Source organism: Vulpes vulpes, chromosome 7, assembly GCF_048418805.1.
Source record: "Vulpes vulpes isolate BD-2025 chromosome 7, VulVul3, whole genome shotgun sequence".
Taxonomy (NCBI): Eukaryota; Metazoa; Chordata; class Mammalia; order Carnivora; family Canidae; genus Vulpes; species Vulpes vulpes.
The window spans coordinates 67308282-67329918 of NC_132786.1; the positions used below are offsets into that span (position 1 = coordinate 67308282).

At 37.5% G+C, this 21637-nt stretch overlaps 1 protein-coding gene across 2 annotated transcripts; it reads left to right on the plus strand.

The window, feature by feature from the left end:
* Nucleotides 1–246: 246 nt before the first annotated feature.
* Nucleotides 247–10157, plus strand: LOC112911034 (olfactory receptor 2T33-like). 2 transcript variants are annotated; one of them, XM_072762664.1, is made up of 2 exons: nt 247–1150; nt 10126–10157. In XM_072762664.1, exons 1-2 carry the CDS (start codon nt 247–249, stop codon nt 10155–10157), a joined length of 936 nt encoding a protein of 311 aa, XP_072618765.1. The 2 variants fall into 2 exon arrangements, with proteins under 2 accessions (XP_072618765.1, XP_025843136.2); XM_025987351.2 differs by lacking the exon at nt 10126–10157 and having other exon boundaries at nt 247–1185.
* Nucleotides 10158–21637: the final 11480 nt, after the last annotated feature.

Here is a 21637-nt window from a genome sequence, read left to right on the forward strand (position 1 = left end):
AGCAGAGATATAGGTAGAGGAGGAAGCAGGCTCCCTGCAGGAAGCCTCATTCAGGATTCAGTCTCTGGAATCCAGATAACTCCTTGAGCCAAAGGCAGATGTTCAACCACTGAGTCACTCAGGTGTCCTGGTATGAACATTTCAACACAATTTTTGTCATGAAAGATATAACTGAATAGAGCATTGAAAATGATGAAAACTCTGTCAACTATTTCTGCATTTGCAGTGGTATTCCTTTATGAAATCATGAAAATTGGGAACTCCACCTCAGATTTCATTCTCCTGGGACTCTTTAACTACACAGAAGCCCACCTGTTTCTCTTTGTGATGATTCTGACAATTGCTTTCAGCTCCCTGGTGGGCAATGCCCTCATGATTCTCCTGATTCACCAAGATTTCCATCTCCACACACCCATGTACTTCCTACTGAGTCAACTCTCCCTCATGGACATGATGCTGATCTCCACCATTGTGCCCAAAATGGCAGCTGACTACTTGAGTGGCAAGAAGTCCATCTCCCCTGCTGGCTGTGGGTTGCAGATATTTGTCTTCCTTACTTTGGCAGGGGGCGAGTGCTTCCTCTTAGCAGCCATGTCCTATGACCGCTATGTGGCTGTTTGCCACCCACTGAGGTACCCCACTCTCATGAGCTGGCAATTATGTCGGAGAATGACCATGGGGTCCTGGTTCTTGGGGGCAGCTGATGGGCTCATGCAGGCTGCTGCCACCCTGAGTTTTCCATTCTGTGATGCACATGAGATCAATCATTTCTTCTGTGAGGCCCCCACTCTGGTGCGTTTGGCTTGTGCTGACACGTTTGTTTTTGAGTATGTCATGTATATCTGCTGTGTATTAATGCTGCTGGTTCCATTTTCTCTCATCCTGGTTTCCTATAGCCTCATCCTTGCTGTGGTTCTCCAGATGCGTTCTAGAGAAGCCCGCAAGAAGGCTTTTGCCACCTGCTCCTCACATCTGACTGTGGTGGGACTCTTTTATGGAGCAGCTATTTTTATTTACATGAGACCCAAATCCTACAGGTCAGCTAACCATGATAAAGTGGTGTCAGCCTTCTATACTATCTTCACCCCAGTGCTGAACCCCATTATCTACAGTCTTAGAAACAGTGAAGTCAAAGGAGCCCTGAGAAAGTGTATGGGTCAATGTGCTACCATAAATCATGAGTAAGAGTACATTTGTTTGCACTAAATTTCTAGCTCTTACAATATTGACTGTGTGAGATTTCTGAAAGAATAGTTATATATGCAGTATGTCTGTTAACTGTTAACATTTTGCTTTGAAATGCAGGCACAACTCTATATTTACCATTTTTCGTGTATTTATTGTATTTAAAAATTGTTTATTTTTTCAAGATTTTATTTAAATTCCAGTTTGTTAACATGCCATGTAATATTAGCATCAGGTGTAGTATTCAGTGATTCAAAACTTATATAGAACGTTCCATGCTCATTACAAGCACACTCCTCAATCCTCATCACCTAGTTAACCCACTTTGCCCCCCACAACCTCCCATCCAATTACCCTCAGGTTGTTTTATATACTTAAATGTCTGTTTCCTGGCTTTGCTCTTTTTTTCCCCTGATTTTGTTTTAAATTCCACTTATGATTGAAATCGTATCGTATTTGTCTTTCTCTGACTGACCTATTTTCCTTTGCATAATACTCTCTAGGTCATCCAAGTCATTAAATAGCGATATTTTGATATTTCATCCTTTTTATGGCTGAGCATTATTCCACCTCTTTTTATCAATTCATCAGTTGATGGACATTTGAGCTGATTCCATGATTTGAATATTGCTGATAATACTGCTATGAACATTGATTTGTATCTCTTTGAATCAGTATTTCTGTATAATTGGGTAAATACTGAGTAGTGCTATTGCTGGGTTCTAGGGCAGTATTTTTAACTTTCTGAGGAAACTGTATTCTGTTTTCCTTAGTGGCTCCATCAGCTTGCATTCTCACCAACAGTGTAAGAGTTTCCCTTTCTCCCCATGCTCGCCAAAATCTATTGTTTCCTCTATTGTTAATTTTAGTCCTTCTGATAGTTATGAGGGGATAATTCATTGTAGTTTTCATTTGTATTTCTATGATGATGAGTGATGGTGTGCATCTTTTCATGTGTCTTTTGGATTTCTATATATCCTTTTGGGAGTAATGTCTAGTCATGTCTTTTGCCCATTTATTGACTATATTTTTTGTGGGATTTTTGGTGTTGAGTTTGGCAAATTCTTTATAGGTTTTGATATCAACCATTTATCAAATAGGCCATTTGCAAGTATATTCTTTCATTCTGTTAGCTGTCTTTTAGTTCTGTTGATTTTTTCCTTCACTGTGAAGAAGCTTTTTTGGGGCACCTGGGTGGCTCAGTCAGTTAAGTACCTGGTTTTGGTTTAGGTCTTGATCATGGTGTCCTAGGATCAAGCCTTGTATCAGGCTCTCTGATCAGCAAAGAGTGTATTTCTCCCTCTCCCTCTGCCTGCTACTCCTCCTGCTTATGCTCTGTCTCTCTCTCTGTCATATAAATAAATAATATTTTCAAAAAATAAGCTTTTTTTTTAATCTTGAGAAGGTCCCAATAGTTCATTTCTGCTTTTGTTTTGTTTGCTTCTGAAGATGTGTCTAGTAAGATATTGCTATGGCCCAGGTCAAACAGTTCACTTCCATGTTCATCTCTAAGTTTTTGATAATCACATTTAACTCTCTCATCCATTGTGAATTTATTTTTGTATCTGGTGTAAGAAAGTGGTTTAATTTCATTTTTCTGCATATTGATATCCAGTTTTCTCAACATAATTGAGGAGAGTGTCTTTTCTGTGTTGGATATTCTTTCCTGTTTTGTTGAAGATTAGTTTGCATAGAGTTGAAGGTCCGTGTTGGGTTCTCTATTCCGCTCCAATGATCTATGTGTTTGTTTGTTTGCTTTTGCGATGGGACCATACTGTTTTTTTTTTTAAAGGTTTATTTATTTATTTATTCATGATAGACAGAGAGAGAGAGAGAGAGAGAGAGAGGCAGAGACACAGGCAGAGGGAGAAGCAGGCTCCATGCCAGGAGCCCGACGTGGGACTCGATCCCGGGACTCCAGGATTGCGCCCTGGGCCAAAGGCAGGCGCTAAACTGCTGAGCCACCCAGGGATCCCCCCCCCCTTTTTTTTTAAAGGTTTATTGGGACCATACTGTTTTGACTATAGCTTTCTAATATAGCTTGATCAAGAATTGGATCAAAGCCTCCAGCTTTGCTTTTCATTTTTAGGATTGCTTTGGCTATTTGTAGTATATTCTGGTTCCATGAAAATTATTGAACTGTTTGTCCTAGCTCTGTGAAAAATGCTGGTGGTGTTTTGATAGAGATTGCATTAAATCTGTACATTACTTTGGGTAGTGTAGACGTTTTATCAATGTTTGTTCTTCAAATCCTTGTGGATGGAATGTCTTTCTATTTCATTGTGCCTCTACAATTACCTTCATAACTGTTCTATCTTTTTTTCAGTACAAATATTTTACTTCTTTAGTTAGATTTATTCCCAGTATCTTATTGTTTGGGGTGCAATTGCAAATGGGATCAATACATTTACTTATTTTTCTGCTGCCTCTTTACTGTTGTTTAGGAAGACAACAGATTTCTGTACACTGATTTCATAGTTTGCAACTTTAATGAACTCATGTATTAGTTCTAGCAAATTATTGGTGGTGTCTTTCAGGTTGTCTACATAGAATATCATGTCATCTGCAAGTAGGGGACTTTGACTTAGTCCTTGGGGATGTGGATGCCTTTCTTTCTTCTTGTGTTCTGAGTCATGAGGCTAATACTTCCAGGGCTATGTTAAATTGTAATGGTGAAAGTGGAGACTCTTTTCTTTTTTCTTATCATAGTTGAAAAGCTCTTTGTTTTTCCTCAGTGGGATGAATTCAATTGTGGTTCTTTCATATATGCCCTGTATTATTTTGAGATATGTTCCTTCTATACCTACTCTGTGGTGGTTTTTATCAAGAATGGTTGCTTTATTTTGTCAAATACTTTTTCTGAATCTCCTGATAGGATAATATGGTTCTTACCCTTTCTTTTAGTAATGTGTTGTATTATATCAATTGATTGTCAAATATTGAACAAATCCTAGAGCCCAGGAATAAATCCCCCTTGATCAAGGACAATAATTTTTTAATGCACTGTTGGAATCACTTTTCTAGAAGTTTTTTGAGAATTTTTGAATCCATATTAATCAGGGATTTTAGACTACATTTCTCCTTCTTAGTAGGGTATTTGGTTTTGAAATCAATGTAATGCTGGCCTGGTAGAATGAGTTTGGATTTTCTTTCCATTTCCACTTTTGGTAACATTTTGAAAAGTATTGGTATGCAGTGTTCTTTAAATGTTTGGTAGAGGCAAACCTGGGTGGCTCAGTGGTTGAGTACCCAACTTGGCTTGGGTCATGATCCTGGGGTCCTAAGATCAAGTTCCACTTTGGCTCCCCATGTGGAGCCTGCTTTCCCTCTGCTTATTTTCCTGCCTCTCTCTGTGTCTCCCATGAGTGATTGAATGAATGAATGAATGAATGAATGAATGAATGAATAAATAAATAAATAAATAAATATTAAAAGTAAATTTTGGTAGAATTTCTCTCAGAAGTCATCATACCTAAGACATTTGATTGTTGCGAGATTTTCTTTTGTCCTTGTTGTTGTCGCTGTTATTGTGAAATTTTTGATAACTGATCAAATTATTTGCTGGTTATGTGTCTTGTTCAAATTCTCTATTTCTTCCTGATTCAGTTTTGGAAGATTGTATCTTTCTGGAAATTTATCTATTTCTTCCAGATGCCTAATTTGTCAGCATATAATTTTTCATAATACTCTCTTATAATCGATTGTATTTCTGTGTTGTTGGATGGGCTCCTTTCTCTTTCATTCATGATTTTATTTATTTGGATCTTCTCTCTCTCTCTGACCCCCTCTTTTGCTCTCTCTCCTCTCTCTTTGATCAGGGATGTCTCCCCTTAGCAGGACCTGCATTTTTTTTGTTCCCTAAATCACCACTCCAAGATTTCTACCTTCCATAACGTGGATGCTTTACTCCATCTAGATGTGCTATTGGTTCTCTCAGTCCTATGATTGATTTATTGAGTGTTCAGAATGATTCAATATTTATCTAGCTGTGTTCAAGGGATGAGGGAACCTTAAGTTTCCCCTACTTCTCTTGTATCTTAACTCCTCCCCATTTATTGCCACTTTGATCTTAATTATTTTCTTCATTTTGCTAACTCTGGGCTATTTCTTCTTCCTCTATTTCTTTGAGATATCAAATTCGGTCACATATTTGAGGTCTTTCTTTTTTTTTTTTTTAATGGAGTCATTTGTCCGTATAAATTTCACAAAGAACTGCTTTTGCTGTATTGCATAAGTTGTGATGTGTTTTTTCCCTTCATTTTTATTTGTTTTAAAATATTTGTTTTTTCTTTTCTTTGATTTCTTCATTGAATCAATTGTTGTTCAGGAGTGTATTGTTTTACTTCCACATATTTCTGAATTTTTCATTTTTCCTCATTTTTTCTGATTTTTAATTTCATGAAATTTTGATCAGAAAAGAATATATTTGTTCTGATTTCAATGTTGTTAAATTTACCAGGACTTTTCAGTGTCCTGTGATATTTTTCTCTTAAAGACTGTTCTGTGTCCCTTTGAAAAGAATGTGTATCTTGCTACTTTTGAATGGAATATTTTCTCTGTATCTTTTAGGTCTATCTTCTCTAGAGTATGATTCAAAAATCAATTTTTTCTTATTTTCTTCTGGAAATTCCACTTATTATTAAAAAAGGATATTAACATGACTGCTACTGTTGTATTGTTATCTGTTTTTCTTTTGTGTCTGTTAATATTTGACAATTGTATTTGGATGCTCCATAAAAGAGTAGTCTAAGTGTTAAAAAAAAAAACCCTGCAATCTAATTAGAAATCATTTGAGGTGATTTATTTGTTTATAAGATTATGGTAAAAATTGCATAATGTACATCTCATATTAAATCATATGTTCTATTCTTTAAGTGTACAATATAATTATTTGTCATACTTTAATAAAATAAATCTTTTAAAAATGAGGAAAGTTTAGTTTTAGCAACTAATAATGGTAAACACTAAAAATATTAGAAATAAAGAGGTGAATTATATGAAATGAATTATTAAATATCCAGTCTCCCTTTCAAAGTTTGTATTAATATTTGGAGTAAAAAAGTCACTACTTTTATCACTGTCACCTACACAGACTGATAAATAATAAGTAATTGGTAAGTAATCCAACTGTGCATCAAAAAATGTATTGAGGGATCCTTGGATGGCTCAGCAGTTTAGCGCCTGCCTTCGGCCCAAGGTGTGGTCATGGAGTCCAGGATCAAGGCCCACATCAGGCTCCCTGCACGGAGCCTACTTCTCCCTCTGCCTATGTCTCTGCCTCTCTGTCTCTCTCTGTGTCACTCATGAATAAATAAATAAAATCTTTAAACAAAATGTATTGACCATGATCAATGATCAACTGAAGCAAATCAATTAATGCAGTTTCTCTTTATTAATTATCTTAGTTATGTAAGATAATTATTTTAATTATTAAGTATCTTGATTATTTATAGGCTTCATAATATGATATTGACAGTATTTAATGAATTCTAATTATTAATAAGCTCCCTGTAGAACCAAGAGTAAAACAAAATAAATAAAAAACATAAAACAAATTCAGGGAAATGGATAAGCCATAATATATGGATAATTTCAGAGGAAAATATTTTAGAAACTAGTAATAATTATAATACAGTAAAAATAAGGGACATAATTGAAATACTATGATGAATAAATATTTCCACTGTATTTGTATTTTCTGCTAAAACATGTCGAATGTTGGGACACAACAAATATCAAAGTAGATGATTCATAATTTTACTGGGTGAAGATTAAAACCTAAAATCTCATATAATGAATTTTATTCAAATCATAATCACACCTAAAATTGCTTTCTTAATTCTATTTTAGGATTTTATTCGCTTACTTTTTAACTTTTTTTTCATTTCAAACAAGGACTGTTTCGGGGAATAATTTTAATATTCATATTATGTAGTTATTCATTTTTGCATTAATGATAACTTTGAATTCATGTAAAACTTTAATAGGTAAAACTATATTTCTTTAAATTTATTAACAAATTCTGGTTATTTGGGGGACCTGGGTGGCTCAGTCAGCTGAGCCTCTGCATTAAGCTTGGGATGTAATCCTAGGGTCCTGGGATAGAGCCCCATGTCAGGTTCTCTGCTAACTGGAGAGCCTGCTTCTCCCTTTCCCTCTGCCTGCAACTCCTACACTTGTGTTCTCTCTCTGTCTCTGTCAAATAAATAAATAAATAAATAAATAAATAAATAAATAAATATAAATAGTAAATAAAATCTTTAAAAAAATAATTCAAATTATTTAACAAAAGTGCAACATTAATTTCAGATGTATAATATAGTGATTCAATGCTTACAACCCCTGTGTTAATCACAAATGCACTATTTAAAGATGTAATGTTTTCTGTCTTGGCAGAGTGTGCATTTCAAAAACTGAACAAGTATTATTATCATCTAGGAATTAAAAGTACATTTTATATATTACATCATTAAGCAAGAACCCATTTATGATATTTTTGCTTTCAAAGATATTAGTGATTTAAAGTAAGGAAATAGCCAATTTATATTTGTTTTTAGTTATGGAACTATATCCTTTTTTTCCTATCCAATATTTAACATACCTGGTTTATATTGGTAAACATATACAAGTTATCTACATGCATATATACATTTATTCTATTGCATTTTATTTTTAAGATTTTATTTATTTTTTCATGAGAGACACAAACAGATAGACAGACACATAGACAGATGGAGAAGCAGGTCCCTGTGAGGACCCTGAAAGGACTCCATCCCAGGACTCAGGATCATGACCTGACCCAAAGACAGACACTCGACCACTAAGCCACCCAGTTGCCCCTATTTATTCTCTCTAATGAAAGCGTTGTATAATTTTGAATTCACATTTTATAGACTTCATATTCATCATTTTCTGACAGCTCTGCTGAGAACCCTAGAAACATCCTTGTTTCACGGAATGTATATGGATGGCTTAAGCCCAGAAGACAGAAACTACTTCTTCCTTTTCAGGGGACTGGTTGGGTCTTGGTAAAATGTACCTGATGATGGCAGCTCCATGGAATAGGGACACAAAAATCAAATGAGAAGAACAAGTAGTGAACATTTCCCTGAAGCCCAGGCTTCAGTCTATGCCTATAGAGTGGAAAATATGCTTCCATAGCAGGCCAGAATGACACAGATGGGAGGAAGGAGAAAAATCACACCAGGGACAAAAAGACCCTTTTCCTATTTTGAAGTGTCAGTATAGACAAGTTTTGATAGAGCTTGGATCTCTTACATACACACACAAATGGTGGGATTCTCCAGAGGTACAGTGAGGGAGAGTCAGAGTATAGATGACATGGATCAAGTAATTGAGCAGTGCACCCACCCAGGACACAAGCACATTGCAGAAGCATATACAGAGGTCTGTATAGACCACCAAGAACAGGAGGATGGGGTAATGTAGTGAGTTGCAGATGGACACATAGTGGTCATAAATCATGACAGCTAGTAGTAAGCATTCAGCTGCCACTAAGATAATGAAGAGGGATAGATGAATGCCACAACCAATGAAGGAAATGCAGTGGTCTTCAGACAGAAATCTCAGGGCTTTGAAGACAAATGTAGAGGTACACAAAGAGATCCATAAGTTATAGCTGGTTAAGCAGATAATACATGGAGCTGTGGAGAAGAAAATGAGCCTGAATGAGGAAAATTATAATAATGTCACCAAAAAGGGCCAGGAGAACTACCAGTATGGTGAATATAAAGAAGTTCCTGAGAGCATGAGTAACATGAAATAGGTCCAAGAGAACACTATCACTCCCTGAAGTCTGGTTGCTATGCCATTCTGTTCTCTTATTCCTAATTTATACATTTCTAAAGTTTCAAGAGGATTATAACACACTCTATAGATGATTATACCTAATTACATCATGAACCCCTTTCCAAAATCTTAAGTCCATTTTCATCCCAGTTATTTATTGTTCAGTTGTAGTAAATAAATATATTTGTTTTTCAAAAATTCTATTAAGGAGGGGCACCAGAGTCAGAGAGTTTGTTAAGAGTCTGATCTTGATTTTGATTCCGACCATTATCTCAGGGTTATAGAATAGAGACCTGGGATGGGCTCCACCCTCAGTTATGACTCTGTTTGGGATTTTCTCTTTCCCTCTCCCTAAGCACCTCTCTTGGCACACATTCTCTGTCTTTCTAAAATAAATAAATAAGTCTTTATGGTTTGGGAGAATTAATATTGTGAAACTGTCAATGTTACCCAGGGCAATTTACATGTTTAATGCAATACCTATCAAAATACCATGGACTTCCCTCAGAGAGGTGGAAAAAATCATCTGAAGATTTGTGTGGAATCAGAAAAGACCCCAAATAGCCAGGGGAATATTAAAAAAAAAAACTAGGGGCATCACAATGCTAGATTTCAGGTTGTACTACAAAGCTGTGGTCATCAAAACAGTGTGGTACAGGCACAAAAACAGACATATAGATCAATGGAACAGAATAGAGAATCCAGAAGTGGACCCTCAACTTCATGGTCAACTAATATTTGACAAAGGAGGAAAGACTATCCACTGGAAAAAAGACATTCTCTTCAATAAATGGTGTTGGGAAAATTGGATATCCACATGCAGAAGAATGAAACTGGACCCCTCTGTTTCACCATACACAAAGATAAACTCAAAATGGATGAGAGATCTAAATGTGAGAAAAGAGTGCATCAAAATCATAGAAGAGAACACAGGCAACACACTTTTTGAACTTGGCCACAGTAACTTCTTGCAAGATACATCCACAAAGGCAAAAGAAACAAAAGCAAAAATGAACTATTGGGACTTCATCAAGATAAGAAGCTTTTGCACAGCAAAGGATACAGTCAACAAAACTAAAAGACAACCTACAGAATGGGAGACGATATTTGCAAATGACGTATCAGATAAAGGGCTAGTTTCCAAAATCTATAAAGATTTATAAAGAACTTATTAAACTCAACACCAAAGAAACAAACAACCCAATCATGAAATGGGCAAAAGACATGAAGAGAAATCTCACAGAGGAAGACATGGACATGGCCAACATGCACATGAGAAAATGCTCTGCATCACTTGCCATCAGGGAAATACAAATCAAAACCACAATGAGATACCACCTCACACCAGTGAGAATGGGGAAAATTAACAAGGCAGGAAACAACAAATGTTGGAGAGGATGCAGAGAAAAGGGAACCCTCTTGCATTGTTGGTGGGAATGTGAACTGGTGCAGCCACTCTGGAAAACTGTGTGGAGGTTCCTCAAAGAGTTAAAAATAAACCTGCCCTAGGAGCCAGCAATTGCACTGTTGAGGATTTACCCCAAAGATTCAGATGCAATGAAACGCCGGGACACGTGCACCCCGATGTTTCTAGCAGCAATGTCCACAATAGCCAAACTGTGGAAGGAGCCTCGGTGTCCATCGAAAGATGAATGTATCAAGAAGATGTGGTTTATGTATACAATGGAATATTACTCAGCAATTAGAAACGACAAATACCCACCATTTGCTTCAACGTGGATGGAACTGGAGGGTATTATGCTGAGTGAAATAAGTCAATCGGAGAAGGACAAACTTTATATGGTCTCATTCATTTGGGGAATATAAAAAATAGTGAAAGGGAATATAAAGGAAGGGAAAAGAAATGTTGGGAAATATCAGGAAGGGAGACAGAACATAAAGACTCCTAACTCTGGGAAACAAACTAGGGGTGGTGCAAGGGGAGGAGGGCGGGGGGTGGAGGGGAATGGGTGACGGGCACTGAGGCGGACACTTGACGGGATGAGCGCTGGGTGTTTCTCTGTATGTTGGTAAATTAAACACCAATAAAAATTAATTAAAAAAAATAAATGGTGCTGGGAAAATTGGGCATCCACATGCAGAAGAATGAAACTAGACCACTCTCTTGCACCATACACAAAGATAAACTCAAAATGGATGAAAGATATATTTTAATTTTTTTAATAATAAATTTATTTTTTATTGGTGTTCATTTTGCCAATATACAGAATAACACCCAGTGCTCATCCCATCAAGTGCCCCCCTCAGTGCCCATCACCCATTCACCCCCAACCCCCCCTCCTCCCCTTCCATCACCCCTAGGTCGTTTCCCAGAGTTAGGAGTCTTTATGTTCTAGATGAAAGATCTTAATGTGAGACAAGATTCCATCAAAATCTTAGAGGAGAACACAGGCAACACCCTTTTTGAACTTGGCCACAGTAACTTCTTACAAGATACATCCATGAAGGCAAGAGAAACAAAAACAAAAATGAATATTGGGACTTCATCGAGATAAGAAGCTTTTGCACAGCAAAAGATACCATCAAGAAAACTAAAAGACAACCTACAGAATGGGAAAAGATATTTGCAAACGACGTATCAGATAAAGGGCTAACAGCCAAGATCTATAAAGAACTTACTAAACTCAACAGCAAAGAAGCAAACAATCCAGTCATGAACTGGGCAAAGGACATGAACAGAAATCTCACAGAGGGTGACATAGACATCGCCAACAAGCACATGAGGAAATGCACTGCATCACTTGCCATCAGGGAGATACAAATCAAAACCACATGAGATACCACCGCACACCAATGAGAATGGGGAAAATTAACAAGGCAGGAAACAACAAATGTTGGAAAGGATGTGGAGAAAGGGGAACCCTCCTGCACTGTTGGTGGGAATGTGAACTGGTGCAGCCCCTCTGGAAAACTGTGTGGAGGTTCCTCAAAGAGTTAGACCTGCCCGACGACCCAGCAATTGCACTGCTCAGGACTTACCCCAAAGATACAGATTCAATGAAATGCCGGAACACCTGCACCCCAGTGTTTATAGCAGCAATGTCCACAACAGCCAAACTGTGGAAGGAGTCTCGGTGTCCATCGAAAGATGAATGGATAAAGAAGATGTGGTTTATGTATACGATGGAATGTTACTCAGCCATTAGAAACAACAAATATCCACCGTTTACTTTGACATGGATGGAACTGGAGGGTATTATGCTGAGTGAAGTAAGTCAACCGGAGAAGGACAAACATTATATGGTGTCATTCATTTGGGGAATATAAAAAAAGTGAAAGGTAATAAAGGGGAAAGGAGGAAAAAATGAGTGTGAAATATCAGAAAGGGAGACAGAACATGAGAGACTCCGAACTCTGGGAAATGAACTAGGGGTTGTGGAAGGGAAGTGGTCGGGGGTGGGGGTGACTGGGTGACGGGCACTGAGGTGGACACTTGATGGGATGAGCATTGGGTGTTTTCTATATGTTGGCAAATTGAACACCAATAAAAAATAAATTTATAAATAAAAACAAAATTAGAGGTCTGCTTTTATAACAAAATCTTTTAAATATATTAGCTCAGAATAAACACAAAAAACTGCTGTAAGAATGGAGTTTGGTCACTCAAAATCACTTTTTATTTAAGAGTCAATTAATGACCCCAAGAAAGACAAAAAAATTAAGAATTTATTTATTCATGAGAGACACACAGAGAGAGGCAGAGACATAGGCAGAGGGAGGAGCAGGCTCCCTGCAGGGACCCCAATGTCTGACTCTATCATGGAACTTTGGGATCACACCCTGAGGCAAAGACAGACACTTAACCCCTGAGTCACTCAGGCATCCCTCTTATTAAAGAATCTTAAGGGGCAAGCCAAAGTTGACATTTGCCAAAACAAGGAAAAGGGGTATAATTATTGTTTGAAGACTTTTTGTTACTAAATTCACCAGAAAATAAAATTTGCATTCAATTATAAAATTTTTCATAGGAGCAAATGATCCTGAAACCTAGAGACATTCATTATTAATTAAGTCAATTAATATTCTCTGGATCGCTTTTTTTTACTCACCTTACGAATAATTTGTACAGAGCAACTATAGAAAAAGGGGGGGGGGTAGAAGCAGAAAAAAAGACACATTAGTCATCAATTAAATCTCTTGCATATAGCCCACTTACTTTCATAATTCAGCCAAATTCTTAAAATTAATGAGTAGTGTAAAGTAATTAATATTTATTGATGTTTTTCAGTTCAATTTGTGCATTAATTAATCTCACAAATAAGTACACTTGCAGAAGAACATGGAAATCTAGCTGCTGGGATCCCTGGGTAGCGCAGCAGTTTGGCGCCTGCCTTTGGCCCAGGGCGCGATCCTGGAGACCCGGGATCGAATCCCACATCGGGCTCCCGGTGCATGGAGCTTGCTTCTCCCTCTGCCTGTGTCTCTGCCTCTCTCTCTCTGTGACTATCATAAATAAATAAATTAATTTAAAAAAAAGGAAATCTAGCTGCTTACATAAGTAATAATTCATATAATTACAAACACTTCTCAAAGGTGGTCTTAATATCTGAAAATTAGGAATAGATTGCAAAATATAATTCTAATGCTTGAATTGAAATCTGAATAATTGTCATGAAGATGGTAGCTCAACGTAGTTAATATATTGCTAGAAAAACCACAAGGTTTTTTGCCATGTTTTGTTTTATTTTACTGCTGTTCTTTTTCTGCTTAGTCATATTGAAAATATTAACTTAAAGTATCTACTAAAATACTATAGAATAGGAACACCTTGTTGGCTCACTTAGTTAACCATTTGTCTTTGGCTGAGGTCATGATCTCAGGGTGTTGGGATCAAGTCCTATGTCAGGTTCCTGGCTCAGAGAGAGCCTGCTTCACCCTTGCCATGCTGCTTGTGCTCTCTCTCTCTCTCTCTCTCAATCTCTTTATCTCAAGTAAATAAATAAAAAGAAAAACTTTAAAAATAAAATATAGAATAGTATAAATTACACTTTTATAAAATTATTTTGTGCATCAATAATGTGATGATTGTGGCTGATGGACATTAAGGAGAGCACTTGTGATGATCATTGGGTATTAGATGCAGTGATGAATCACTAAATTCTAATCTTGAAACCATATTACACTGCATGTTAACCAAGATTTGAATAAAAACTTAAAACAAAAAATAATACAATGATTGTAAAATTTTCATATTTCATATTAGCTTTCAAACTCACTTTTCTCTTGGAGGTGATGCATGAGGAAGAAAAATAATAAATTATAAAAAGTATAGTATTTTCCTCTTTATGTATCATCGCCAATTGACACCTTTCCTGATTCCACACAAATCTTAAGATGATTTTTTCCAACTCTCTGAAGAAAGCCCATGGTATTTTGATAGGGATGGCATTAAATCAGTAAATTGCCCTCGGTAGCCTTGACATCTTCACAATATTAATTCTTTCAATCCAAGAGCATGGAATACTTTTCCATCTCTTTGTTTCTTCCACAATTTCTTTCAGAAGTGTTCTGGTATCGGTTAAGAAATGATTTGTGATCCCGTATGTGGTCTCACAGATATTTACAGAACTTTATAACCAAATGCAACTGCATACACATTCTTCTCAAGTGCACATGGAACTCTCTCCAGAATAGACCTCAGAAGTGTTCTGTAGATTTATAGAAGTTTCTGTAGTGTTCTGTAGATTGTTCTGTAGATCCTTTACCTCTTTGGTTATGCTTATTCCTAGGTATCTAATGCTTTGGGTGCAATTGTAAAGGGGATTGACTCCTTGATTTCTCTTTCTTCAGTTTCTTTGTTACTGTATAGAAATGCCACTGATTTCTGGGCATCTATTTTGTATCTTGCAACACTACCAAAATTCCTGTATGAGTTCTAGCAATCTTGGGGTGGTGTCTTTTGGGTTTTCTAGGTACAGTATCATGTCATCTTCAAAGAGGGAGAGTTTGACTTCTTCTTTGCAAATTTGAATGCCTTTTGTTTCTTTTTGTTGACTAATTGTTGAGGCTAGGACTTCTAGTACTATGTTGAATAGCGGTGGGGAGAGGGGACATCCCTGTTGTGTTCCTGATCTTAGAAGAAAAGCTCTCAGTGTTACCAGTTGAGAAAAATATTTGCTGTGGAATTTTCATAGATGGTGTTTAAGATGTTGAGGAATGTTCCCTTTATCCCTATACTCTGAAGAGTTTTGATCAGGAATGGATCCTATATTTTGTCAAATGCTTTCTCTGCATCTATTGAGAGAATCATATGGTTCTTGTTTATTCTCTTGTTGATATGATCTATCCTGTTGTTTTATGAGTGTTGAACCGACCTTGCATCCCAGGGATAAACCCCACTTGGTCATGATGAATAATATTCTTAATGTACTGTTGTATCCTATTGGCTAGTATCTTGTTGAGAATTTTTGCATCCATGTTCATCAGGGATATTGGTCTATAACTCTCCTTTTTGGTGGGGTCTTTGTCTGGTTTTGGAAGTAAGGTGTTGCTGGCCTCATTAAACGAGTTTGGAAGTATTCCATCCCTGTATATCCTTCGGAACAGCTTTAGTACAATGGTATAGTTTCTTCTTTAAACATTTGATACAATTCCCCTGAAAAGACATCTGGCCCTGGACTTTTGTGTCTTGGGAGGTTTTTGATGACTGCTTCAATTTCCTCCCTGGTACTTGGTCTGTTCAGGTTTTCTATTTTTTTCCTGTTCCAGTTTTGGTAGTTTGTGGTATTCCAGAAATGCGTCCATTTCTTCTAGATTGCCTGATTTATTGGTGTATAGCTGTTCATAATATGTTTTTAAAATGGTTTCTATATCCTTGGTATTGGCTTTGATTTCTCCTTATTAATTCATGATTTTATTAATTAGAGTCTTTTCTCTTTTGTTTTTAATAAGACTGACTAATGGTTTATCTATCTTATTAAGTCTTTCAAAGACTTTCAAAGCCAACTCCTGGCTTTGTTGATCTGTTCTATAGTTTTTCTGGTCCCTATTTCATTGAGTTCTGCTGCAATCTTTATTAACTCTCTCCCTCTATTTCGTGTAGGTTTTATTTACTGTTCTTTCTCCAGTTCCTTTAGGTGCAAGCTTTAGCTTGTGTATTTGAGGCTTTTCCAATTATTTGAGGGATGCTTGTATTGTGATGTATTTCCCTTTCAGTCCTGCTTTTGCTATATCCCAAAGATTTTCAATGTTGCATCTTCATTCACATTAGTTTCCATGAATCTTTTTAATTCTTCTCTAATTTCCTGGTTAACCCTTTCATCTTTTAGCAGGATACTCTTTAACCTCCACGTGTTTGAGTTTCTTCAAAATTTCTTCTTGATTGAGCTCAAGTTTCAAAGCATTATGGTCTGAAAATATGCAAAGGACAAGCACAATCTTTGGAATCTCTTGCGACCTGATTTGTGATCCAGTATGTGGTCTATTCTGGAGAAAGTTCCATGTGTACTTGAGAAGGATGTGTATTCAGTTGCATTTGGATGTAAAGTTCTATAAATGTCTATGAAATCCATTTGATCCACTGTATCATTTAAAGCTCTTTTTTCTTTGGAGATGTTGTGCTTAGAATATCTATCAATTGTAGAAAGTGCCATGTTGAAGTCTCCCAGTATTAGGGTACTTTTAATTATCTAAGTATGTCTTTACTTTGCTTATTAATTTATTAGATATACTTGGTAGCTCCCACAATAGGCACATAAATATTCATGACTGTTAGGTCCTCTTTTTGGATAGATCCTTTAGGTATGATAGAGTGGCCCTATTCATCTCTTACTACAGACTTTAGTATAAACCTTAATTTATCTAAGATTGCTACCTTTGCTTTCTTTTAAGGACCATTTGAATGTTAAATGGTTCTCCAACCTTTCATTTTCAGGCTGTAGGTGTCCTTCTGTCTAAAATGAGTCTCTTGTAGACAGCAAATAGATGGGTCCTGCTTTTTTATCCAGTCTGAAACCCTGCGCCTTTTGATGGGGTCATTAAGCCCGTTCACATTCAGAGTTACTATCGAAAGATATGAGTTTAGGGTCATCATGATATCTATTCAGTCCTTGTTTTTGTGGATTGTTCCACTGAACTTCTTCTTAAAGGGGAATTTTAAGAGTCCTCCTTAAAATTTCTTGCAGAGCTGGTTTGGAGGTCACATGTTCTTTCAGTTCCTGCCTGTCTTGGAAGCTCTTTATCTATCCTTCCATTTTGAATGAGAGCTTTACTGGATAAAGTATTCTTGGTTGCATGTTCTTCTCATTTAGGACCCTCAATATATATTGCCAGCCCTTTCTGGCCTGCCAGTCTCTGTGGAGAGGTCTGCTGTTAACCAATTACCCCATATTAGTTAGGGATCTCTTGTCTCTTTCTGCTTTACGGATCTTCTCTTTATCTTTGGAATTTGCAAGTTTCACTATTAGATGTAGAGGTGTTGAATGTTTTTTATTGATTTTGGGGGTGAATGCCTGTTTCCCTCTCCAAATTAGGGAAGTTCTCAGCTACAATTTGTTCAAATATGCTTTCTGGTCCTCTGTCTCTTTCAGTGCCCTCTGGAACTCCAATTAAACATAGATTGTTCCTTCTGATCCTGTCATTTATTTCCCTTAACCTTTCATCATGGTCTTTTCATTGTTTTTCTTTTTTTCCTCAGCTTCTTTCTTTGCCATCAACTTGTCTTCTATGTCACTCATTCTTCTACCTCATTAACCTTGGTCATTTGGACCTCCAGTTTGGATTGCATCTTATTTAATTGATATTTAATTTCGGCCTGATTAGATCTAAATTCTGCAGTCATGAAGTCTCTTGAATCCTTTATGCTTTCTTCCAGAGCCACCAGTAGCTTTATAATTGTGCTTCTGAATTGGCTTTCTGACATCGAATTGTAATCCAAATTCTGTAACTCTGTGGCAGAGAGTACTGTTTCTGATTCTTTTGTGGTGAGTTCTTCTTTCTAGTCATTTTACTCAGTGCAGAGTGGCTAAAAACGAGTTGTACTGAAAAAGGGAAGGAAAAGAAATAAAGGAGGGGTATCCTCTGGTTCTATATGCTGTAAATCCCTCAACCTTCCCTGGAGCTTTCCAGAGGTGCTTGGTTAAGAACTTGTTCTTCCCCTCTCCTCCCAGCTGGTCTTCTGGGGAGGGGCCCGCTGTGCTGATTCTCAGGCGTGTGTTCCTGGGGGAGCTGCTCCACCCCCTTCCAGGTGCATGGCTTGGTAGGAGCTGTTTATCCTGTGAGGCCTCTGTTTCCTGGGAGCCCCGTTCCATCCCAGGCACCAGGTAACACCAGGAGGAATAACAACACTGTCAGCAGTTGGCAGTCCAGATCTCGAGTCAGCTCCCGCAGTAACTACCACAGCTCCCAGTCCACACTGGCCTAGATGCTCCGGGGGCATGGGCGCTGACCTTCATAGCTCAGGGGCACCCAGCGGCAGGAGATTCCTCTCTGTCCTATGCCCCCCCTGCCTCCACCTGTCCAGGGGGGAGTTCAGGATCCTGGACTGTGCTGGGATCTCAGGCCAGTGCTGCTGCAGTCACGCTCTTTGGGCCGTGGCTCCCGAAGCCACCATCTTTGCTTCTCCTAAGTCCCTGCATGGCATATGCTCCAGCCCTTTACTGAGCTTAGACCACTGTCTGTGGTGTGCTCTCCTCTGGGCACACTTCTTCTGTTAGTGACCCTGGGAGACTGGAGGTTCCACTGTCCCTTCTGTGGTTCTGCCCGAGTTCCCTGCTAAGTGCCTTTCCCTCCAGGAAGAAACTGGTGCGAGTTTTTTTTTTTTTTTTTCATTGTTGTTTCTTCGAGTTCAATTTGCCGACATATAGCATAATACCCAGTGCTCATCCCATCAAGTACCCGCTTCCGTGTCCATCACCCAGTCACCCCAAACCCCCACCTCCCTTTCCACTACCCCTTGTTCATTTCCCAGAGTTAGGTGTCTCTCATGTTCTGTCACCCTCATTGATATTTCCCACTCATTTAGTCTCCTTTCCCCTTTATTCCCTTTTTTATATTCCTCAAATGAATGAGACCCTGTTGGTGGGAATGTGAACTGGTACAGCCACTCTGGAAAACTGTGTGGAGGTTCCTCAAAGAGTTAAAAATAGAACTGCCCTATGACCCAGCAGTTGTACTGCTGGGAATTTACCCCAAAGATACAGATGCAGTGACACGGGACACCTGCACCCCGATGTTTCTAGCAGCAACGTCCAGAATAGGCAAACTGTGAAAGGAGCCTCGGTGTCCATTGAAGGATAAATGGATAAAGATATGGTCTATATATATGCGATGGAATATTACTCCACCATTAGAAACAGCAAATACCCACCATTTGCTTCAACGTGGATGGAACTGTTGGGTATAATGCTGAGTGAAGTAAGTCAACCAGCGCGGATTTTTAAAGTTACTGCTTCTCTTGGACTGGGATTTCCTGTCCCCAGAGGCTTTTGCCTCCTGGCCTTAGCCAGTCTCTTTGCAGGGGCCCCTCCCCCGCTTGATTCTTTTTTTTTTCCCTGCCCTCCTACCTTGTTAGAAGTGCAAACTCTTCTCTCTGTCGTGTTCCACCTATTCTTTCTTTAAATCTCAGGTCGATGTGGTTTATGTATACAATGGAATATTACTCAGCAATTAGAAACGACAAATACCCACCATTTGCTTCAACGTGGATGGAACTGGAGGGTATTATGCTGAGTGAAATAAGTCAATTGGAGAAGGACAAACTGTATGTTCTCATTCATTTGGGGAATATAAATAATAGTGAAAGGGAATATAAAGGAAGGGAAAAGAAATGTTGGGAAATATCAGGAAGGGAGACAGAACATAAAGACTCCTAACTCGGGGAAACGAACTAGGGGTGGTGGAAGGGGAGGAGGGCGGGGGATGGGGGTGACTGGGTGACGGGCACTGAGGGGGGCACTTGAGGAGATGAGACTGGGTGTTATTCTGTATGTTGGTAAATTGAACACCAATAAAAATTAATTTAAAAAAATAATAAAAAAAAGAAAAAAAATAAATCTCAGGTCGAATGCATAGGTTTTCAGGATTATTTGAAAGTTTTCTATGTAAGTTGGTAGGGACAGGTGACTTGGGGACTCTACTCCTCCACCATCCTTCCCCACACCCCCCATGTATTTTTAAATCATTACTTTTCAAGGAGACTTATTTACATTTTCCTTTTGCTTGTACATAATTCTTAATTTTTCCTTAACTATTTATTCATTTATGTGAGAAAGAGAGCAAGAGTAAGCAGAGACACCAAGGGAAAGGGAGATATAATCTCCAGCAGACTCCACATTGATTGCAGAGTGAGACTTAGGGCTTGATTCCATGGCCCTGAGATCATGATCTTATCTGAAATCAAGAGTCCAAGCCTTAACTGATTAGGCGACCCAAGGACCCCACTCTTATTTTAATTTTAATGAATCACAGCTTTCTGATAGAATGTAGGGATCAGGGAATATTTAAAACCTTTTAAAATAAAACATTTTAATCATCCAAAGATTCAGATTTATGCAAGTCTGCTACACTAATAAGTTAGCGTTTTTAGTGTAAGATGTAAATAGGCCACACCCCTTAATTGGAGGCACTGATCTGATCGAGTTTGATGCTGCCAGAAGTATATAAGATCCTTCCTCCCTCCAAAAAGATGTTTTAGGATGACCCTGCTGAAAGGGGCTATAGATCCAGCTTTTTGAAGTCATCATTTTTATCTATGTGAGTAGATCATAGTCATCTCTAATATTTAGTAATCTGTTTATCAGTTCTGAACTCTAGAAAATCCAAATATGCATTATTATCTCTATGTAGTTTTATAAATATAATTAGTTATTTGTTTATTTATCCCACAATGAGAAAAACTAAATGTTATGCTAGCTGAAACAATCATCAGGTAAAATCCATGCAGCAACTTGTCAATTCAGTCACATAAATGATTTAGCTGTTATTGTTAACAGAACCTATTGATTGGTCATCCCAATATTATGAGGGAAAAGTATTAGTTTTTAGATTACATTTGGGCAATGAGGATCAGAAAAATATGGAAGAAATATTACCAGTATGCTCTGAATTTTTTATTATATTGATGGAAGAAAAAGGAGTATTTATACCCATATGCATCTATAATCATTGAAAAATATATTAGTTTATTTCTTGAAATAAAGACATAGAATTCAGGCACCAATCCAAAAGATGAGTATAGAAGGAATGATAGCTGTTTTACACCAAAGAAAGAAAACAAAATCAGACTAATACATTTTGCGATTCCTATACTAGTGAGTGTTTACCTTTCTCTCATCCACTTAATGACATTATAGGTATTTTATTTATAGGGCAAGTTAACTTCTTATCCTGATTTCCATCCATTTTATATGCCTAGTCAGTTATTTAGAAATAATCCTACAGAATCCTCTTTGATGGATTTATAAATGTTAGTAGCTTAACTAACAGTGAAATTGTGTCTCTTGTATAATGTTGAAATAATAGTTAAGAATTTTAATGTGACCTATAATTTAACATTATTATTTTTGGAAAGAATATAATATCTATCACTGATTTTATTTAACTGATGTCTGTAGCTGATTTTATTAGTAAAGTATAAACAAATAGCATTTTGAATAGACCATTAGATCCATGTGATGAATTTTTA

Excerpts from the sequence above, each read along its gene's own strand:
- LOC112911034 (XM_025987351.2), top strand. The coding sequence starts at position 247 with ATGAAAATTGGGAACTCCACCTCAGATTTCATTCTCCTGGGACTCTTT.